The following is an 18,833-nucleotide window of genomic DNA, read 5'->3' as shown; positions in this document are numbered from 1 at the left end:
TGGATGGAAAAATGATCTGGACTTTCCTTTACCCAAGGTACCTTTGGAAATTGAAGCGTGGATTTTAAAGCCCAGTGTCTCTTCCAGCTGGTTGTAGTCAGATTCCACAGAGGAAGCGTGAAGGGTTTCTACCAAGAAAGGCATTCTTCCCTGTGCCTCATCATAGAACACGGTGTGGTTCCATGTGTATGGGACACTGATGCCATCAACGGTGAACAGCCGGGTTGAGTAGGCATACAACCGCCCAGGACCTGTCTGAACGTAGTCCTCTGTGTAATCCTGAGGAAGACAGTATCGATTTGAGGATCAGTATGGCTCCTCCGATTATTTCTCCTGAGGGTACGGTGAGATCCAGAATGAGAAAAATAAAGGCTAAGGGGCTAAACATATATACGGTTGATCCTTGATCGACATGATTTGAACTGTGTGGCTCATTATATATGACTTTTTATAAATACAGTACAGTACTGTTCAGTGCAATTTCACTTCCTTATTATTTTTTTTTTTTTTTAAGATTTTATTTATTTATTTGACAGACAGAGATCACAAGTAGGCAGAGAGGCAGGCAGAGAGAGAGGAGGAAGCAGGCTCCCCGCTGAGCACAGAGTCCAATGCGGGGTTCGATCCCAGGATCCTGGGATCATGACCTGAGCCGAAGGCAGAGGCTTTAACCCACTGAGCCACCCAGGCGCCCCTTCCTTATGATTTTCTTACTAACACTTTCTTTTCCCTAGACTACTTTAAGAACATAGTATATAATCCATATAACATATAAAATATGTGTTGACTGTTTATGTTATTGGTAAGGCTTCTAGTCAACAGTAGGCCACTAGCAGTTAAGTTTTCAGAGTCAAAAGTCATACGTGACTCCTGAATGCCCAGGGGAGCTGGCATCTCAACCCCCACACTGTTCAAGGGTCAACTGTAGCTCTAAATAAAATCGCAATTGTAAAATAGTGCTCAGGAAATAACTTAAATTTTGAAGCTTTTAATTGTAACTACATTGATTTCATGATTTTACTGTCATCAATTATAGTTTAATAAGGGATTCAAAGTTGTAGGTCAAGAGTAAAGAAAAGGACATGAAAGGGTGATTATCATTCTTTAGTTTCTGAAATACTTTTATGGGTGATATACAAAACTTTTAAAATAACAGTTATATATTCTTTTTATCTGCAGAATAACAGATGACCTAAATCCAGATAGCAGTGATTTTGGTCGTGTTAAGCAGGACCAGTAATAAACCAGTAAGTATTACTGGTGATGAAACCAGTAAGAGTGTGTAAAGACTTATTCCTGAAGATTTCTATACAAAGACAAACGAGGCATTTCTAACCTTAATGGTTTATTTATTCCCCTGAGCAAACAAGGGAAACTACATAAGGTCTCTGTGCTCTTTCTATGTATCTTCGATTTCTGCTCTTACCAAAAAACAGTGAAGGCAAGTTACCCTGACATTTTACCTTTACAGTGACTTCAGCAGGTGATTGAAGCTGCAGGACATGGCCACTCACAACGATATCGAGGAGCAAAGTACCATCAGAATCCAAGCCCCGGGCAACATGAGTCATCCGCAAGATTTCTCCTGGGGATTACAATTGGTTCATTTTAACAGCAAAAAATATATGGTTGTGGAAGCACCGAGCAGATTTACCTCCCGTATCAGTTCAGCTGTTATTTTCCTTCAAACTTCAATAAGCACAGACCATGAAGAATTAAATTCGCATTTAGTCCCTGAATGAAAGAAGTGGGCTTATTGAATGGTATGTTCTAAAACTTCTTTTTCTGCAGCAAAAATGTGGCATGTGGTTATGTGAAGGATTCTATGCTTTATTTATTTTGTTATTATTTTTTTGTTAAGCGGGCTCCGTGCCCAATGTGGGGCTTGAACTTATGACCCTGAGATCAAGAGTCATAGGCTCTACTGACTGAGCCAACCAGGTGACCTGTATGCCACACTAAACTCACAAACAATAGCAAGACAGTTCTGCAAAGACTGACTATGAGAAGGGACAGGCAGCTTCACCAGGTGGACTGGCAGTAAAGAGAAGTCTGGCCATAGGGCTTTGTTCTTTCTCGTGCTTCCAGAAGCAGCAAAGGGGCATCTTCATAAGCAGATGACCATGAAAAGACCCACTTGTCTTCCAGGCTGGTTGAAGCCCTTTCTCAGCCCTTCTTCCTTACAGAGCACTAACACTGAGGCTGTCCGCCTTTGAAGAGGCTTGTAATGGAGGTCAATAAAAATACGTATGCACTTGGAAAGGGCCATGAATAGCTAATACATATTCATTAAGACTAACATGAAGTGAAATGTCTGTAAATTTGCTTATTTTTACTTCCACCTTTTTCATAAAAAATCACTATAAGGTATCCTAGTTGAACCTCAGGTTTGAGACACAAGTCTTTACTTAATAGCAATGACTCATTTTCCTGCTGTGTTTTGGCCTTTAAAAACCCTCTCTGAGGATTTAAAGAGAAAATATATAGAAAAGATGATAAAAAAAATCACTATAGTGTTTGAAAAAACATGGCCTCGTACAGATCCATGCCAGTAAAAGTTTACAGGGAAACATGAAATTGCTTTTATATCATGTATGATAAGACTACATCAAAAACTTTAAAATTATTCTCTAGGGGAACATATATAAACGTATTTTTCTTAACCAGCAACTTTTAAGGCAATCGTATTTTTTATAGTAATACAATATTAAGTTTAGCTGGCACTAACCAGTTGCAAATTCCACCTGGGTTTCTCTTTTGAAGACTGCATTGGTGAGGGTAAAGCCATTGACTGCTTCTCCTATCTCCTTTGCTGTTGTCCAGTAAATGGGATTTAGAATAGAAACTATTTTTCTCATTGCTGGGCCTAAAGAAGAAAGGATAAATAAGGTGACAAGGAAAGATATTTACAGTCCATTGTTATTATTTTCAGAGCCTTCTACTTATAAGGATGAATTCCAAATAATCTTGAGTAACAGCAAAATAAGTATCAGTATCTCTTTAAGATACTTTAAGAATTTACCATTTAAGAATTTATGTCTTTAAGAATTTACCATTGGGATGGAACTAAGGACTACCATACAAATCATTTAGTAGTAGCATCATCTAGAAATTTTAAGCAGAAATAAGTGAAGAATAACATAAATTTAAAAAAGAGGCTATTAACAAATTTTCTAAGCAGAGACTTACCAAGACTGCGAGGTACGTTGGTAATTTTGGCTTGTATTATTCTAGTATCAGAGGTAGGACTATCTATTACTGTGGCATTAAGGAAAGCAATTCCAAATTCAACATCATTAATATTTCCAATAACACTTCCTCTGGCTCGCTGGGGCCCACCTATTGCGGGAAAAGAAAACATTCTTGGATAAGGAAACAATTTCATCAATGTTACAGGGGAGAAAAGAAGGCCAGTATTCAAAGACGTTACAAATCTTTCAAACATTTAAAATATCATATGACATCTGAATTTAAGAGTGAAATAAATAAGCTTAGAAAACATTCTACTTTCATGTAACACTCATCATTCCACATAAATCTAGGGTCCTTCCAATCTATGTATATCATGGCATTATTTCACAATCCAAAGACTACAATCAGCACCCAGTCCCAAAGCCAAAATAAAGAAGGTGTTTGTTGATGGTGATGAAATGATGATAATAATGAGGGTTTACTGAGCATGTCGTGCACTATACTATATACTAAGCACTTAATATAAGTTAACTCTTTAAATCCAGTCAAAAATCCTACAAAGTCATTTTAGATGGCCACAGTTTATGGACTAGGAAAATAAAGTTCAGGGACATAAGTGGTGGAAGGAAGATCTGAACACAGATGTGCTCGGCATCAAGACCCATGTTCCTTCACCTACTGCCTCTTCGTGAGAACACAAAAGGAAAGGAGGGATCACCTCCAAACAACTCCTGAGCTCGTTACAGGTCATTGCCTACATATGTGTGGAGGATCTAACAGGTATCGTTTAGTCTTGAGTAGTTTCAGATGGAAGGCTTACCAACTTTTCCTTAATATCTATACTTTACTTTCAAAAGCAGAAAGCGCTATAAAATTCATACAGAGACAATTAGGTTGAAAACAACTACACATTTTTTAAAAAGCATCTCTACAGTCATTTTATGCCTTCTTTCCATTGTTCAACAAAATTACTAGCTACTGACACAGAATAGGTAGTTAACAAATGCATTTTAAGGGAGCTGCATGCTTTAGCAAGAGAAGGAAACATACTGGGAAGAAGTATGATAATGAAGTTCATAAATATTCATTACTTGATATTTATATATGTATTTTTAATCACTAGGTATTTCAGATATTGTTCTATATTATATACCAGGGAGAAATACAATTGTATTCAATCTCAGAAAAATCAGTAAGTATAGTATTTCGCCAGTTTAATTTGCACTACTTTGATTATTTGTGAGAATTTTTTTTTTTTTTCACATTGATTCAAACTTCATGTTCTGGATTACATTCATTTGTTTATTTACACATAGACTACAATATACAAGGATACAATATTAAAAAAGAAAAAAAGGCATGAGGGCTGCCTTCATAGAGCTTATATCTGAAAGAGGGAGATAGACATTAATTAGAATTCCACAAATAAATGTAAAATTGAAATGTACTAATATATGAGATATCTACTACCTAGAGGAGTCTGAGAAGAAACTAAAAATAGAGTGGAGATCTGAAGAAAGTTAGGTCTTAACTAAGCCAGAGAAGGTAGGACAAGGGCTTTCTGGGTAGAGGAAATAGCATGGGGCACCCTTTTGAGAGGTGGTGGCTTGCCATATCTGAGAAGCCAAAAGGAGAAAAGGGTGGAGAGTGCTGGAAACCATACTACAAGATGATGCAGGAAAGTAGACCATAGGGCCAATCAGGACCTGGGAGGCCATTTTGGTTCTTATTTTTAGTCTTGAGCAGGAAAGGGGGTAGAAGGATCACTAATTCATTTAGTTTTCTGGGGCATTTGACCTGGGTCATTTTACCATTTTGACCTTGGTAAAATGGTCTCCAGAGGAGCTTGTGTCCCAGCATTCAACAGATGTCTCCTAGTTCTGGGTAGTTAATTGGGATCCTCGAAGTTCTCTGCCAGACTCTGTAATCCAAATTGTCTACCTATTTGGACTTCCTTCTGCAATCGGGGTCCTTGTACCCATGATGGAATAATTCCCCTTAGATGAACAATATCCCTTGACAGTGATCTGTAATAAGGTTCAGGAGCTACAAAATGTCTCAATTAAAACTAGGACTGTCACCGTGCCTACATGTTAGAACCTCAAAACCCCTGGTAATCATTTGACGCGTTGACAGGATATGTTGAAAGCTGACTGATAAACATTCATCCTTTTAGCTTGTCTAGATCCTATAAACCCCTTCACGTAACTCCTCTCTCTCACTCTGCCAAATGAGCCTTCCTGATTTTCAGACATTTTATTTTTAAAGCACCCTTAAGACTTTGGAAGGTTCAGTGGTATCTTAGCACTTTAACAATGTGAAACTGTTCTTTCTAATTTTCTTATAGCCTTTAGGAAGTCTGTCCTGAGACAAGCAACCTTAATATTATCCACCATTTCGTGGGACTCCAACAAACTCTTTCTAAGTTTCATAGGTTCTAGAATTCTGGCTTCATCCCTTCTGCAGTTTTTTGTCTTTTTTTTTTTTTAATATTATTTATTTATTTATTTATTTGAGAGAGAGAAAATGTGCGTCAGCAGGGGTAGGGGCAGATGGAGAGGAAGAAAGAATCTCAAGCAGACTCCATACCCAGTGCAGAGCCCAAGGGGGGCTCCATCTCACGATCCTGAGATCATGACCTGAGCCAAAATCAAGAGTTGGATGCTTAACCACATGAGCCACCGAGGTACCCCACCTTCTGAAATTTTACATCACTTACAATATTCAGCCATGTTGTATGACTTGGGTTATCATAGTTGAACTCCCCCTACTCTTTTTCCTAGAACTGAACTTGCCTCTATTTTACTTTCCACATTCATGTTCTCCATATTTCCATCCATGAAAAAGTAGTCCCCTAATTGTGTATTTCCGTGAAGTATTCAGTTTCTGTCCCACTCTCATTTTTTAGCCTGCAATCTCAGCCTGGCTTTCCCCAGTTTTCCAAACCCCTGTGTCCCTCAAGCCTAGGACTATGACTTACAGCTATACAGACCATATCCTTTATAAGGGGGCCTGGATGGGGGTGAGCAGTGGCTAAAATACAGCCAAAAGCTTTGGTACAGACCAACTTGAAAGGGAAAAAAATACATTTTTCCTAATTCTTCCTTCTGGAGTTGCACCATTTTACAATTTGTGGCCTCAGAGGGATACCATTTTGTAATCTTCAAGAAGGCTGTACATAAGCTAACAATGGTTCTACCAAATCCTAACTCAGTTGCTCACCTGGACATGCTTGCATGTTGCATCTGGACACCTGAGTAGCATCTCCTGGACAGGGGCGCCCACTTTTAGATGGCACTGGATTGTTACACAGCCGTTTTCGAGTCTTTTCACCTCCTCCACAAGAGGCAGAGCACTGGCCCCAACTATGCCAGTTTCCCCAACTTCCATCCACTGTGAACAAGAATGGAGTGGCTAGTATTAACCCATTGGTTTTCAAATCTCCCCACCTATACAACTGCCATTTTAAGAAAGGAAATGATGGGGCTGCTACAAGGAGCAGTAAGTGAAATGCTTTACTTATTCTACTGCCAGGAGTCGGGGGGGCTCACCAGGACACATGTCAGTGTTGCACCTCTGGATCTGGGAGTCTGGCCCCCCACAAGCTCTTCCACCATTGGAGGGATGAGGGTTATCGCATGTGCGGTATCGCCGCATCTGCCCTCCATTGCATGTCCGGCTGCACATTCCCCAGCCACTCCAAGGACTCCAGTTACCGTGAGCTACAACAGAGAACCATTGGAGAAGTGCTAAACAATGACATTCATCCAAAAAGTACGGTAAGGTGCTCCCCAGGAACTATATTATATAGTTTCTATATATTATATAGAAATATATGAATCTATGACTAGGCAACTTCTGAAGGCAGATGGTTTAGCTGTTGTTCTGACTAGAAACCGGGTATACATTCTAGTCATTGAGAAATTCTATTTAGTATACATTTATTAAGTCTTAGTAGTATTCCAGGAACTGAAGGATATGAATGAGACAAGATCTCTGTTCTTGATGAGTCAAGACTATAAAATCCAGACACAGTGGATTCAGATGCTGTTAGGGTTTTAAAATCTAGCGTAGTGACAGAATGAAGGCAAAGAGCCACTTGCTTGGCTCTGTAAACATATCATCAATGTCATTAACAGTAGGTATGTAAGGGTGTCTTTGTCCTTGCACTCTGCAGCTGGTCCTAGAAAGGAAAATGAAATAGGACACAGCCCTTGCCTATATAAATCAACTACATCGATGGTATTATACAGACACAGCAGCAAATATAAAACATTTTTGGTATCCCAAACCAAAGGCAGATGAATCAAGTAACAGTATGATTTTTAAAAAATTTTTTTTTATTTTTAAAGATTTTATTTATTTATTTGAGAGAGAGCACATGAGCAGGGGGGAGGGGAAGAGGGAGAGGAAGAAGCAGACTCCCCACTGAGCAGGGAGTCACAAGTAGGACTCCAACCCAGGATCCTGGGATGATCACCTGAGCCAAAGGCAGACACTTAACTGACTGAGCCACCCATGCACGCCAATATATTATAACTTTGAGGACTTAAGGTCATAACAAAATGTTAAGAAAGTATAATGTTGACTCACTATTTCCAACACTCACTTGGGCAAGGGTCATTATTGCAAAAATCACTCTGGACATCACTCCCTTCACATCTGCTGCCTCCATACTGGGGGGCAGGATCAGAGCACTCCCTTGTTCTCTGTCTGGCGCCTCCTCCACAGGACACGGTACAGGCACTCCAACTGGTCCAAGTTGCCCACTTGCCATCAACTGGATTAAGGAAAAACATATGTGCTCTGTTACTACAATACCCTGAGCATTGTTAGGTTGGGTGAGGTTCTTATTGACATTGATTCTTACTGACATACCACTCAGATAAGAGGTAGATGTCAATTTACTAGGGGTATAAACTTTGTATTTCTCTTACCTGGACAGTGTCTTTCATTACAAACTTGCATCTGTGTTTCTGCCCCATCACAATAGGATCCATCAAATGATGGTGGTGGATTATTGCACAGTCTTGTCCTTATCTGGGTACCTTTGCCACAACTTTCACTGCATGCACTCCAAGGCTGCCAGGTGCTCCATGCTCCATGAACTACAAATATCCCAAGGGACATAGTTGCAAGTCACAGAACCACATTTGTTAAATAAACAAAATTATACAAGTAAATTAACTCAGTAATAGGCTAAATTAGCCTGGAATCTAAAATAATTGAAATTGAACCAAAGGAAACATAAATAATGTTCTTCCTTTCTCCTTCTGGTTAGATTTTCATGGGAATTAGTGTTTATAGGAAAATTCAGAAGGCTACCTAATGCCAAAATGAATGCTTACAATTACCCAAAAGGACTATTTTATTAAAACAGAATGTAATCAAACTACCATATGTAAACACAATCTAAGTTGAAAAATCCTAGATAAACGTTAGTTTGTGCTTTGTGCTCTGGGAAAAGTGGAAGGAACCAGAAGCTTAGGAGCAAGGCTGTATAACAGATCTAGATGCAGTTATAGATAATACAAATGTTTCCATAATGATAACTTGGACCCTAGACTCAAGACCACATCTTTAAGCCTGATTCAGCTTCATGTTTAAAAATACACTTAGATCCTTCAGCAACATGATGATTTGCACAGTTGTAACTCTTTGAAAAATTGTCTCCATTACATAATGTTCATGAATTAAAAGTTCTGAATAACTCACTCACCTGCTTCCTAAACACCAAAAGTCTGACCAGTAGTTTCCATGGAGTGATATTAAGGCCTTCCTTTTGGTAACTAACATATTACACCATCTAACCGCAAGACTGAAACAACCTTGTGTTTCCTACCAGGTGCATGGGCTAAGAATCAACATTATGGTTTCTCTCATGTATAAATCAGTATCAAGCGATATTTTTGCTTTAAGGTACTTTCTAGAAACAGGGCTCATAAAATATGTTTTTGTGGTCACCCAGTTGAACCAAGATATGAACCAAGATACGAACCAAAATAGGCCTTCAGGTCAGTGTGTAAATATTCTCTTAACACAACCCATCAGACACAGAAAGTGTTAGCTGAAAACCAAGTAATGAAATTATCATTTGGTTGCCTTGTTTAGAAAACAGTGTATTTATTTATTTATTTATTTATTTTTAAGATTTTATTTATTTGACAGAGAGAGAGACACACACACACACGGTGAGAGAGGGAACACAAACAGGGGGAGGGGGAGAGGAAGAAGCAGGCTTCCCGCCAAGCAGGGAGCCCAATGTGGGGCTCAGACAGGACCTGAGCTTAACCAACTGAGTCACCCAGGAGCCCCTAGAAAATAGTTTAAAACACACCTTAGATTTTCTTTCAGTTAACTATTTTCTAGTTGATTTATTACATATCCCTGTATTTTGTAGACAAAGATGAGCACAGTCACACAAATTTATTTTAGCTGATGAGAATTTGGACTAAAAAGTATTGACTAACCCTAAAAAGAAAGAAGAAGGAAAAAGAAAAGAGCAAAACCTTTAAATATAAGGCAGATATTACTCAAAACTACTTTTTTATTAATTTGGATTACTGATATATGGACTATGTGATTGAAAAAATCTGCTATTCCAGAAAATATGCCCAATTTTCAAGTCTGTTGGTTAACAAAACCCACTGATGCATTTTTTAAATTGGAGGATTACAATTGAGTGATGCTTATTCATTTATTATCTGTGCAGTTTCTATTACATATAAATAGAGGTGTTTATCTTAAGACATTTTATCTTTTTTAAAGTCAGTACAGAACACCCCAACCAGAATTTAATTTAATGACATAATATGTGGTAGAGTTAAAATGTTTCTTTTTTATGAATGAAATGAAAAGAAAAAAGTTAGGATGATATTATAAACCACATAAAGTATAAAACATTGTAGTATATAAGTAATACAGAAGAAGACAGCTATGGAGGAATTAGTATGAAAGAAAATGCAAAATGTAGTAGATGAATTTGTTGCTACATGAACTTGCAGTTCTGATTCTGGCAAAGCAATAGGGCATGGTGCTTAGGAGCAGGGACTCTGGACCTAAGCAAGAATCTTACTATTGTACTGTACTATTCCTGTAAGTCTTCTGAAAGTTTGACAGTTTTAAGAATAAATTTTTTTTAAGATTTTATTTCTTTATTTGAGAGAGAGAGAGAGAGAAAGAGAACAAGTAGGCAGAGAGGCAGACAGAGAGAGAGGGAGAAGCACGTTCCCTACTGAGCAGGAGCCCGATGCAGGGCTCAATCCCAGGACCCTGAGACCATGACCTGAGCCAAAGGCAGAGGCTTAACCCACTGAGCCACCCAGGCGTCCCTTAAGAATAAATTCTTACTAAGAGTCAAACTTTGTGAAGCAAAAACTAACAGAACTACAAAACAAACATACAACCCCCCCCCCCAAAACCCCAGATGAATCCACTACCATAGCTAGAGACTTTGACACTCCTCTATCACAAATGCACAGAGGTAGTAGGCAGAATACCAGTAAGGAAATAGTTGAACTTAACATCACCATTGATCAGCTGGATACAATTAAATATTTATAGGCTTCTCTATCCAACAACAGCAGAATACACATTCTTCTAAAGTTCACCTGCAACATTCACTCAGACAGAACACATTCTGGGTATAAAATACATCTTTAACAGATTTAGAAGAATAGAAAACATATAATATCTGCTGTTAGACCGCAGTGGAATTAAGAGAATCAATAACAGAAAGATAACCAGAAAATCTTCATATATGCAGGGACTAAACAACACACTTCAAAGTGATACATAGGTCAAAGAAGAAATCTCAAGAGAAATTAAAAATATTTTGAACTAAATGGAGATGAAAGCACAACTTATAAAATTTGTGGGATGCAGCAAAAGCAGTGCTAAGAGGGAAATTTATTGCACTGAATGCATATATTAGAAAGGAAAGATCCAAATCAATCATCTAAGTCTCCATCTCAGGAAACTAGAAGAACAGAAAGTTAAATCCAAAGTAGGCAGAAGAAACACACACACACACACACACACACACACACACACGCACGCACACACGAAAAACAAAAAAGAAAAAAAAAGAGAGCAGAAATCAGTGAAATTGACAAAAGGAAATCAATAGACAAAATCAATAAAACCAAATGTTGGCTCTTGGAAATTATCAATAAAGTCAATAAGCATCTAGCCAGAGGCAGAAAAAGAGCGATTGAGGACACAAATTACTAGCATCAGAAATGAAAGAGGGGCATTAATATGGATCCTATGAACATTAAAAGGTTAATAAAGTGATACTATGAATACTTTATATTTAAATTTGATAACCTAGATGAAATGGACCAATTCCTTGAAAGACACAATTTGCCAAAACTTGCACAAGAAGAAAGAGACATCTGAATGAGCCTGTATCTATTAATAAGCTGAATCAAAATTAATAACTTTCTAAAACAGAAAGCACTATTCCAGATGGGTTCACCGCTGAATTTTCCCAAACACATAAGGAAGAAATTACACCAATTCTTTACTATTTCTTTCAGAGGACAGAAGCAGAAGGATTACATTCTAATTTATTCTATGAGGCCAGTATTTCCCTAACACCAAAACCAGACAAAGACATTATAAGAAAAGAAAACTATGGGTCGATTTCTCTCATGAACATAGATGAAAAAAAAAAATCCTCAATAAAATATTAGCAAGTTGATTACAACAATGTATAAAAAGAAAATCCCCCCTATCTTTAAGAATCTGACATACCCCTGGATGAGAAAGGCTTTCTTAGGCTACCTGCTCATTTTGCAATGGTATGATGATAAATTTAACAACCACCTCTCAGGAAGTAGGGAGGGTAAATGCTTCTAAAGGTGTAAGTGCTCCCACTATGGTCTGTGCCCAGCTAGCAATATGATGTCACTAAACTTTTAACTGGAAAGAGATACATGCTTTCATTTACTGGTTCCAGGATACCACTGATATTATGCCAAAATAATAGTTAAATTCATTAATTTAAGGACTGGGGTATAACTAGGGAAAGTCTCAAAAATAGTAAGCCAGTAGAACAGTGAACAAAACATCAGTAAACCAATAGTCACTCAACATGAAGAGAAAAAAAAAACACCTGACTTTTATTTTAGGACATCTCCAAATATCATTTTGCTTTTCATTATGTCAGTAAAATAATTGACCATCTGTACAAAGACTGCTCTAATCAGATGTTCTGGCTCTTTTGACTTTGATATATCATGCTATTATAATCAGCTTTCTAATTATTTAAGATTAAAAGAATAGTTTTGGCTTTGACTTATTTTTTTAAAGATTTAATGACAGCATTTTACTTATATTTATTAATGCAATGTAAGTTCTGAACTGTAAATCAAGATACCCAGGATCTAAGCATATAGGCTTAGGAATCAGACAGACCTGGATTCAAATCCTTGATTCACTTTTTTTTTAAAGATTTTATTTATTTATTTGACAGATGGAGATCACAAGTAGGCAGAGAGGCAGGCAGAGAGAGAGGGGGAAGCAGGCTCCCTGCTGAGCAGAGAGCCCAATGCGGGGCTCGATCCCAGGACTCTGGGATCATGCATGACCTGAGCTGAAGGCAGAGGCTTAACCCACTGAGCCACCCAGGCGCCCCCTTGATCCACTTTTTACTAGCTATGTAACGTTAGTGAATTATCATCTATTTTCTGAATCTTGGTTTCCTCATTTACACAATAGGATATAATAGCCAGTGTAGTGAACATGTTTTATTTTGGTTTCTCAGCATCTCCCCAGCCCCTTCTTTTAAAACATCTTAGCTAGGGTGTCTCTCCCAGGTATGCTCTATCACTGCAACTCTTGGCATTTACTCAGTATGCTTATCAATATCTGAATGATATTATCTATTCGTCATTCTAAATGGAGCAGTTAAAACTCAATGCCTTGAGCACAGAGTGGGGGCTCAATAAATATTTGTTGGATAAATGAATGAATAAATGACTGAATTAATGAATGGCGAGACACTTCTATTCCATATGATTTCTTTCCGGCTGTGAGACAGCAGTCCCGTCCCTCTTGACACACTGTGGGTAGGCAGCTCAAGCTGGTTATCCAAGCATCTGGACTTGTTGAGTTCAGAGGTGAGCATGGGACCCAACCAAAATCAAACAGGGCTCCTTTTCAGAGGCTGATAGGAATTCTGAGAGAGAGCAGACGACTTTTTTTCTGAGGCCTCAGATTATAAGACCCCTGTGAGCCAGTAGCTGCCAGTAGTCATTTTTTCCACTGCATGTTAAGAGTTTAATGGACAATAAAGCCAACGAGAGGAAAGCAGAGACAAGAGATGGAAAACATGCTAGTAAAAACACTGGCCAAATCCTTGAGCTCAATCATACCTGAAAGTAGAATCTTCTACTTAAGTTTATTTAGGTTTGGTTTCTGTCACTTTAATCTGAAAGAGCCCTGAAGTATCTAGGCTGTAGGATTGTTTCACAAAGTAAAAAACAACATGTACATAAAGCACCTAGCATGGTTCCTAGAACATGACAGGTGTTTAGTGAATGGTCGCTATGATTACCTTAGCCCTCCCTAATTGTGTGTTTCTGGGAAAGTCTTTAAATACCCTAGAGTTCATTTTTTCTTACCTGAAAATGAATGGCTGCATTAGATGTTAAGGTCCTTATTACTTCTAAAATACTATGATTTTATAAATACTTAGGTTTTCTCTACATGATTAAAAATACACCACAGTTTATACAACCTTAAGATATTCAATTAAATAAGGGGTTTTACTTAACATTGATTAATGTCATAGCTTTCCTAACTTTATTGTTGAGACAGAACTAATAACACAGAGAATGAATATATTGCAGGGTAAAAGCCACAACATCTTTTTACAACAAAGAAGAAAAGGTAATTAGAACCCCTTTACTGGAGTTAAAAACAGCCAAGTTTTGGTCATCAGGGGATTCTCACCTGGGCAGGGCCTAATGTTGCACATGATTATTTCTACTGCATTTCCTTCACACGGCCGCCCACCATACTGAGCTGATGGATCATTGCAAGTTCTGGTCCTGGTTCGGTTGCCGCGTCCACAACTTCTTGAACATTCTTCCCAAGGGCTCCATTCTGACCAGCTTCCATCCACTATACAAGGATGAAACACTACACTGTCAGATACTTTGCAATTTAGAGCATTAACACGGAGGCAATCCGTAGTTAGGGAACAGAGATGAGTATCCATTGAACATGTGCCCCCGTTGAATAAAGAGGTGTACCTGGACACAGCTTACGTTGACAGTTCCGCATTTCTGAATCTGACCCTTGACAAGGCTTCCCTCCGTTGGCTGGAAAGGGGTTGTTGCACAGACGACTTCTCTTTTGGATGCCTTTTCCACAGGTGACACTGCAAGCTCTCCATGTAGACCACTGGGAATACCCGCCATGAACTGCAAATAAAACATTGTACTTTGTCTCTGTGTTTGTAAATAACAAAACATAAATTGCATTTCATTTATGCACTGGGTCTAGCGCTGAATCTCTAATTGCTGAGCAACTGCTTATGGATGCTCTCCTCGATGGTAAAATTAAAATCTGAACAGGAAAGAAGAATTTCAAATAGCTAACTGGAGTTTCTTCCCAGCTCCAATCCTGACTCACACGGACATGGCTGCTGGAAGAGCGAGAGACCAAAAAGTTCAAATACTGTTTATCTTTTGGATATGTCTTTCTTTAAAGAAAAAGAAATGCATTGATTTTTTTTTTTAAGATTTTTATTTATTTATTTGACAGACAGAGATCACAGGTAGGCAGAGAGGCAGCCAGAGAGAGAGGAAGGGAAGCAGGCTCCCTGTTGAGCAGAGAGCCCGATGTGGGGCTTGATCCCAGGACCCTGGGATCATGACCTGAGCCGAAGGCAGAGGCTTTAACCCACTGAGCCACCCAGGTGCCCTGCATTGATTTCTTTTTAAAAAAATTTTTTTTTAATTTTTAAAAATTTTAAAAATTTCTTTTCAGTGTTCCAGAATTCATTGTTTGTGTACCACACCCAGTGCTCCACGCAATACATGAATTGAATTATTAGCTTGGTATTTTACTGCTCTAACCTCTGTTGTTTTATTCCCTCCAGTCTGTAAATTATGTGATTTTTGTTCTATCTCCACAATCTGGAAATATCTTAAGGGTAAAGGAAACTTAGACTAAGATGCTTAATAATTTTTATGATTTGGTTTGACCCAGGTGCTATATATTTATTTATTTTTAAAGTTTATTTATTTATTTTTTTAGTAATCTCTGCACCCAACATGGGGTTCAAACTCACAGCCCTGAGATGAAGAGTCGCATCCTCTTCCAACTGAGCCAGCCAGGGTAATAATGCCTCTGGGTGCTCTTTAATAAAAGTATCCCTCTGATCACACTCACCCTGGACAGTGACCGGCACTCTGACAAGGACAGAACCCATCAAGTTTCGAGCAACACATTCATATTCAGAGGTATCTTCTTTCCGAGCAGCAGCAATATGTAATGAGTTGTTGGACAACACATTAACTCGGTCATCCCAGGGGATAGACTGCCCTTGACGGGACCATGTAATGGTTGGATGAGGCTCTCCAGTTGCCTGACAATTCAATAGGACTTTGTCACCAGCATTAATAATGGTTTCTACTGGCTCAAGAGTGATAATAGGAGGACCTACAGAAAAAAGAGCATAGTGCTTCTTAGTTTTTGTAAAGTTATATTAACATTTTAATTAATATTATAGAGTAACATTATTTTGACCAAAAAAATAGGCTGATTTGTTTATAAAACACTGTAGTTTCTCAACTACCAAGGTTGCAATGGGCATTGATAGACTTTTCATAGCTCTGTTTACTTACTAAATGTCCAAAAATTTAAACCTCTAAGACAATTAGCCTATAGCTTGGGCTCTGCTGTCATACTTTCTGGGCTCAAACTCTGCTTCTGTTCCTTAGGACTTCTCTGAGCCTTTGTATCCTTCAGAGAATTCTTGTTAAGACTCCACTAAGATTGTGTAAGCCTAGCTCTTTGAGAGGGGAAGCACATAATATTATTAGTACTATTGTTTTTATCATTGTTTTTGTCTGTTTTACATGGTGAACATACACTTTTTTCCTTTACATCACTTTTTGAGGTAAAGAGTCATTATTAACTTTTTCTTTCATAACTGGTCATCATTCATGCACGCAGTAAACATGTATTGAGAGCCTACTATTTGCCAGGCATTATGTCAGATGCTGCGGGTACAAAGATAACAGATAAAACTTCCAGTCTCAAGGAGTTCACAGTCCACTGATAAGACAGGCAAGTGACTATAATTATTTAGCTGTTTTATAATATAGCTATAGAATTTAGTAAAGGACTAGGTAGAATAAATATAGTAGGGAACAGGTAAATATGTGGTAATACAGAAGCATAACCATAGAGACTTAATAGATCAAACAGAGGCATTCACTGAAAATGGAGAGGAAAAGGAAGATATTCAAGAGTCATTAAGAAAGAAATAACAGAACTTTGTCATTGAATTGAGAGGAACTGGTAACTATAGGATTTGACTTGAACAATATAGTGCGGTTTTGGGCAGTTCAGTAGGACACAGGAGGAAGAACATATTTGTTTGGAGGTTGTAAGAAATGATGATTTATATCCATTTGGAACTACTGAGCTTGAGGTGATCTGTGGGGACATTCATGTAGGGATGTCTAGATGATAAGAGAATATTCCTATCTGCAGCTCAGAAGAGAAATGGGCTAGAAGTACAGATCTGGGAGTCTTTCACAAGTAGATAAGATTGTTTGGGAAATGATTCTAAAATGAGAGGAAGAGGGCCGGCCAAAGACAGAAACCATTACAACATCATTATTTAAGAGATGAACAGAAGACAAGCCCATACAAAGTTCCTAAGAACTGATCATTGAAGTAGGAAGAAAATCAAGAGAGAACAGTATCCTGGCAATCAAAGCAAGGAGCTTCCAGAAAAAAGGAGAGGTTGACATTATCTTATAGTAGATCATAGCTGCTCAAGTGAAGTGGAAAAAATGTAAAAGTAGCTGTATATAGCTGCTGGCAGAATGTTTATACTTGTCTACCACGTCAAGAAAGATAGAATACGGGACTTCATGGAAAAGAAGTTTGAACTGGATTTTCAAAAATGTGTAAGATTATACACAGAAGAAGGAAGTCTACTTGGAGAGAAGGAAATAGCATGGAAATGGATTTAGCTTTGAAAGGATGGTTCACCCCGGGCAGCAGCAGCATACAAGGTTTCAAATATTTCAAATTTCTGATATTTAATCAGAAGGGTTCACATTTGAATAGGGACGCAAAGAGGAGCCTTATATGTTCTTGAAAGGCGAAAGCTGTGATGTAGTGGGCTTGAACTGAGTGGCGGAAAGATTTGATCAACAAGAAGTAATGAATATCAGATAATTCAGGGTCCTGGCTCCATTTTAGACAGAGAAGTGTATCTGGAGTAATAGAACATAAAACAAAAGTAGAAGTAAAATGTGTTTTATTGTGACATTAATATGCTAGGATTTTATGTAAAGATATTACTGACATGTTGTCTTTTACAAAAGTATTTTGTATGAGGTTTGGACCTCTTAGTAAGTATCATTAATGCACTATTTGTGTATATGTCCACATCATCCTACACAATACGTTCTTACTTGATGTTTATATTTAACTTTAGGAACTTTCAGGGCTGGGACTTTTACTTCTCTCCCAGTGTTCAGATTACATCATGTGTTCAATAAACTGCTGCTGAATAAATTAAATGCCTTAGATTAATCATTCAACACTAAATGATAACATAATGACTAAATGAGAACATGTGCTCCATCTACTATGGTCAAAGAAAGTGTCAAATAAAACTCAGAATCGTAATTTCGATAACATATTTGAACATTTCCAATTGCTCATAAGGCTATAAATTAACTCAACAGTAAAATTCCATATGTACATCTTTCATGGTTGAATTAATTCTACCAGTCACATAATGATCAGTTAAATATGGGTACTTTATCTAAATGAAAACATTGCTTCTGGTGCTTTAATTTTAATTTTAAACAAATTATATTTTGTTATTTTTATATGCCTCATTTATCTAAATCAACTTATCGTCAGTACATGTAAATAAGCTAATCTAATGTTGCTTTTCATAAGCCAGATCAGTTGAACACTCTTCCAGGAGAGATTAATCACTGTGACCCCCTACTTACATTCACCCAACAAAGAAGGGAGGAAGGTTTCATGGGTATAACATTTATTTGGGAAACATGGCATACTATACCCTTCTCTTGCTAAGTTATAACACATCAACATATTAACATTTCAGGAAAGATCTGCAGTAAAGAAACCTGGCAACAAACCAGGCTTGGCTTAGTAGGGGCTCTTTATATATTTGACAAATGAATGAACTTTATCGATTTTTTTTTCTCAGATTTATTTGACCATGGAACTCTAGTTCTTTCCTAATAACATCCCACAAGGCTAATGTTTGATCAATATGTACTTTAATAAAACATAGTCTTAGCAAGATACAGAAACAATCTAAGTGTCTGATGATGGATGAATGGATAAAGAAAATGAGTATATATCTATATAATGGAATGTTATTCAGCAATAAAAAGAAGGAAATC

General features: G+C 37.7%; 1 protein-coding gene across 1 annotated transcript in view; it reads right to left on the bottom strand.

Annotated features, from left to right (window-relative positions):
- Positions 1-18,833, bottom strand: part of LOC111150763 (hemicentin 1) — a 471,859-nt gene that overhangs the window by 31,402 nt on the left and 421,624 nt on the right. Inside the window, exons 87-97 of the mRNA XM_022508355.1 lie at positions 15,598-15,867; positions 14,454-14,624; positions 14,152-14,322; positions 8,130-8,300; positions 7,802-7,972; positions 6,744-6,914; positions 6,415-6,585; positions 3,190-3,339; positions 2,729-2,866; positions 1,464-1,585; positions 42-279 (exon numbers count right to left, since the gene is read on the bottom strand). Of these exons, the coding sequence (XP_022364063.1) occupies positions 42-279; positions 1,464-1,585; positions 2,729-2,866; positions 3,190-3,339; positions 6,415-6,585; positions 6,744-6,914; positions 7,802-7,972; positions 8,130-8,300; positions 14,152-14,322; positions 14,454-14,624; positions 15,598-15,867 (1,944 nt within the window). The remainder of the gene's footprint in view (positions 1-41; positions 280-1,463; positions 1,586-2,728; positions 2,867-3,189; positions 3,340-6,414; positions 6,586-6,743; positions 6,915-7,801; positions 7,973-8,129; positions 8,301-14,151; positions 14,323-14,453; positions 14,625-15,597; positions 15,868-18,833) is intronic.

This window comes from Enhydra lutris, unplaced genomic scaffold (genome assembly GCF_002288905.1).
Source record: "Enhydra lutris kenyoni isolate GAN:26980312 unplaced genomic scaffold, ASM228890v2 scaffoldscaffold24, whole genome shotgun sequence".
In the NCBI taxonomy this organism is placed as follows: domain Eukaryota; kingdom Metazoa; phylum Chordata; class Mammalia; order Carnivora; family Mustelidae; genus Enhydra; species Enhydra lutris.
This window is presented reverse-complemented; position numbering and strand designations above follow the sequence as displayed.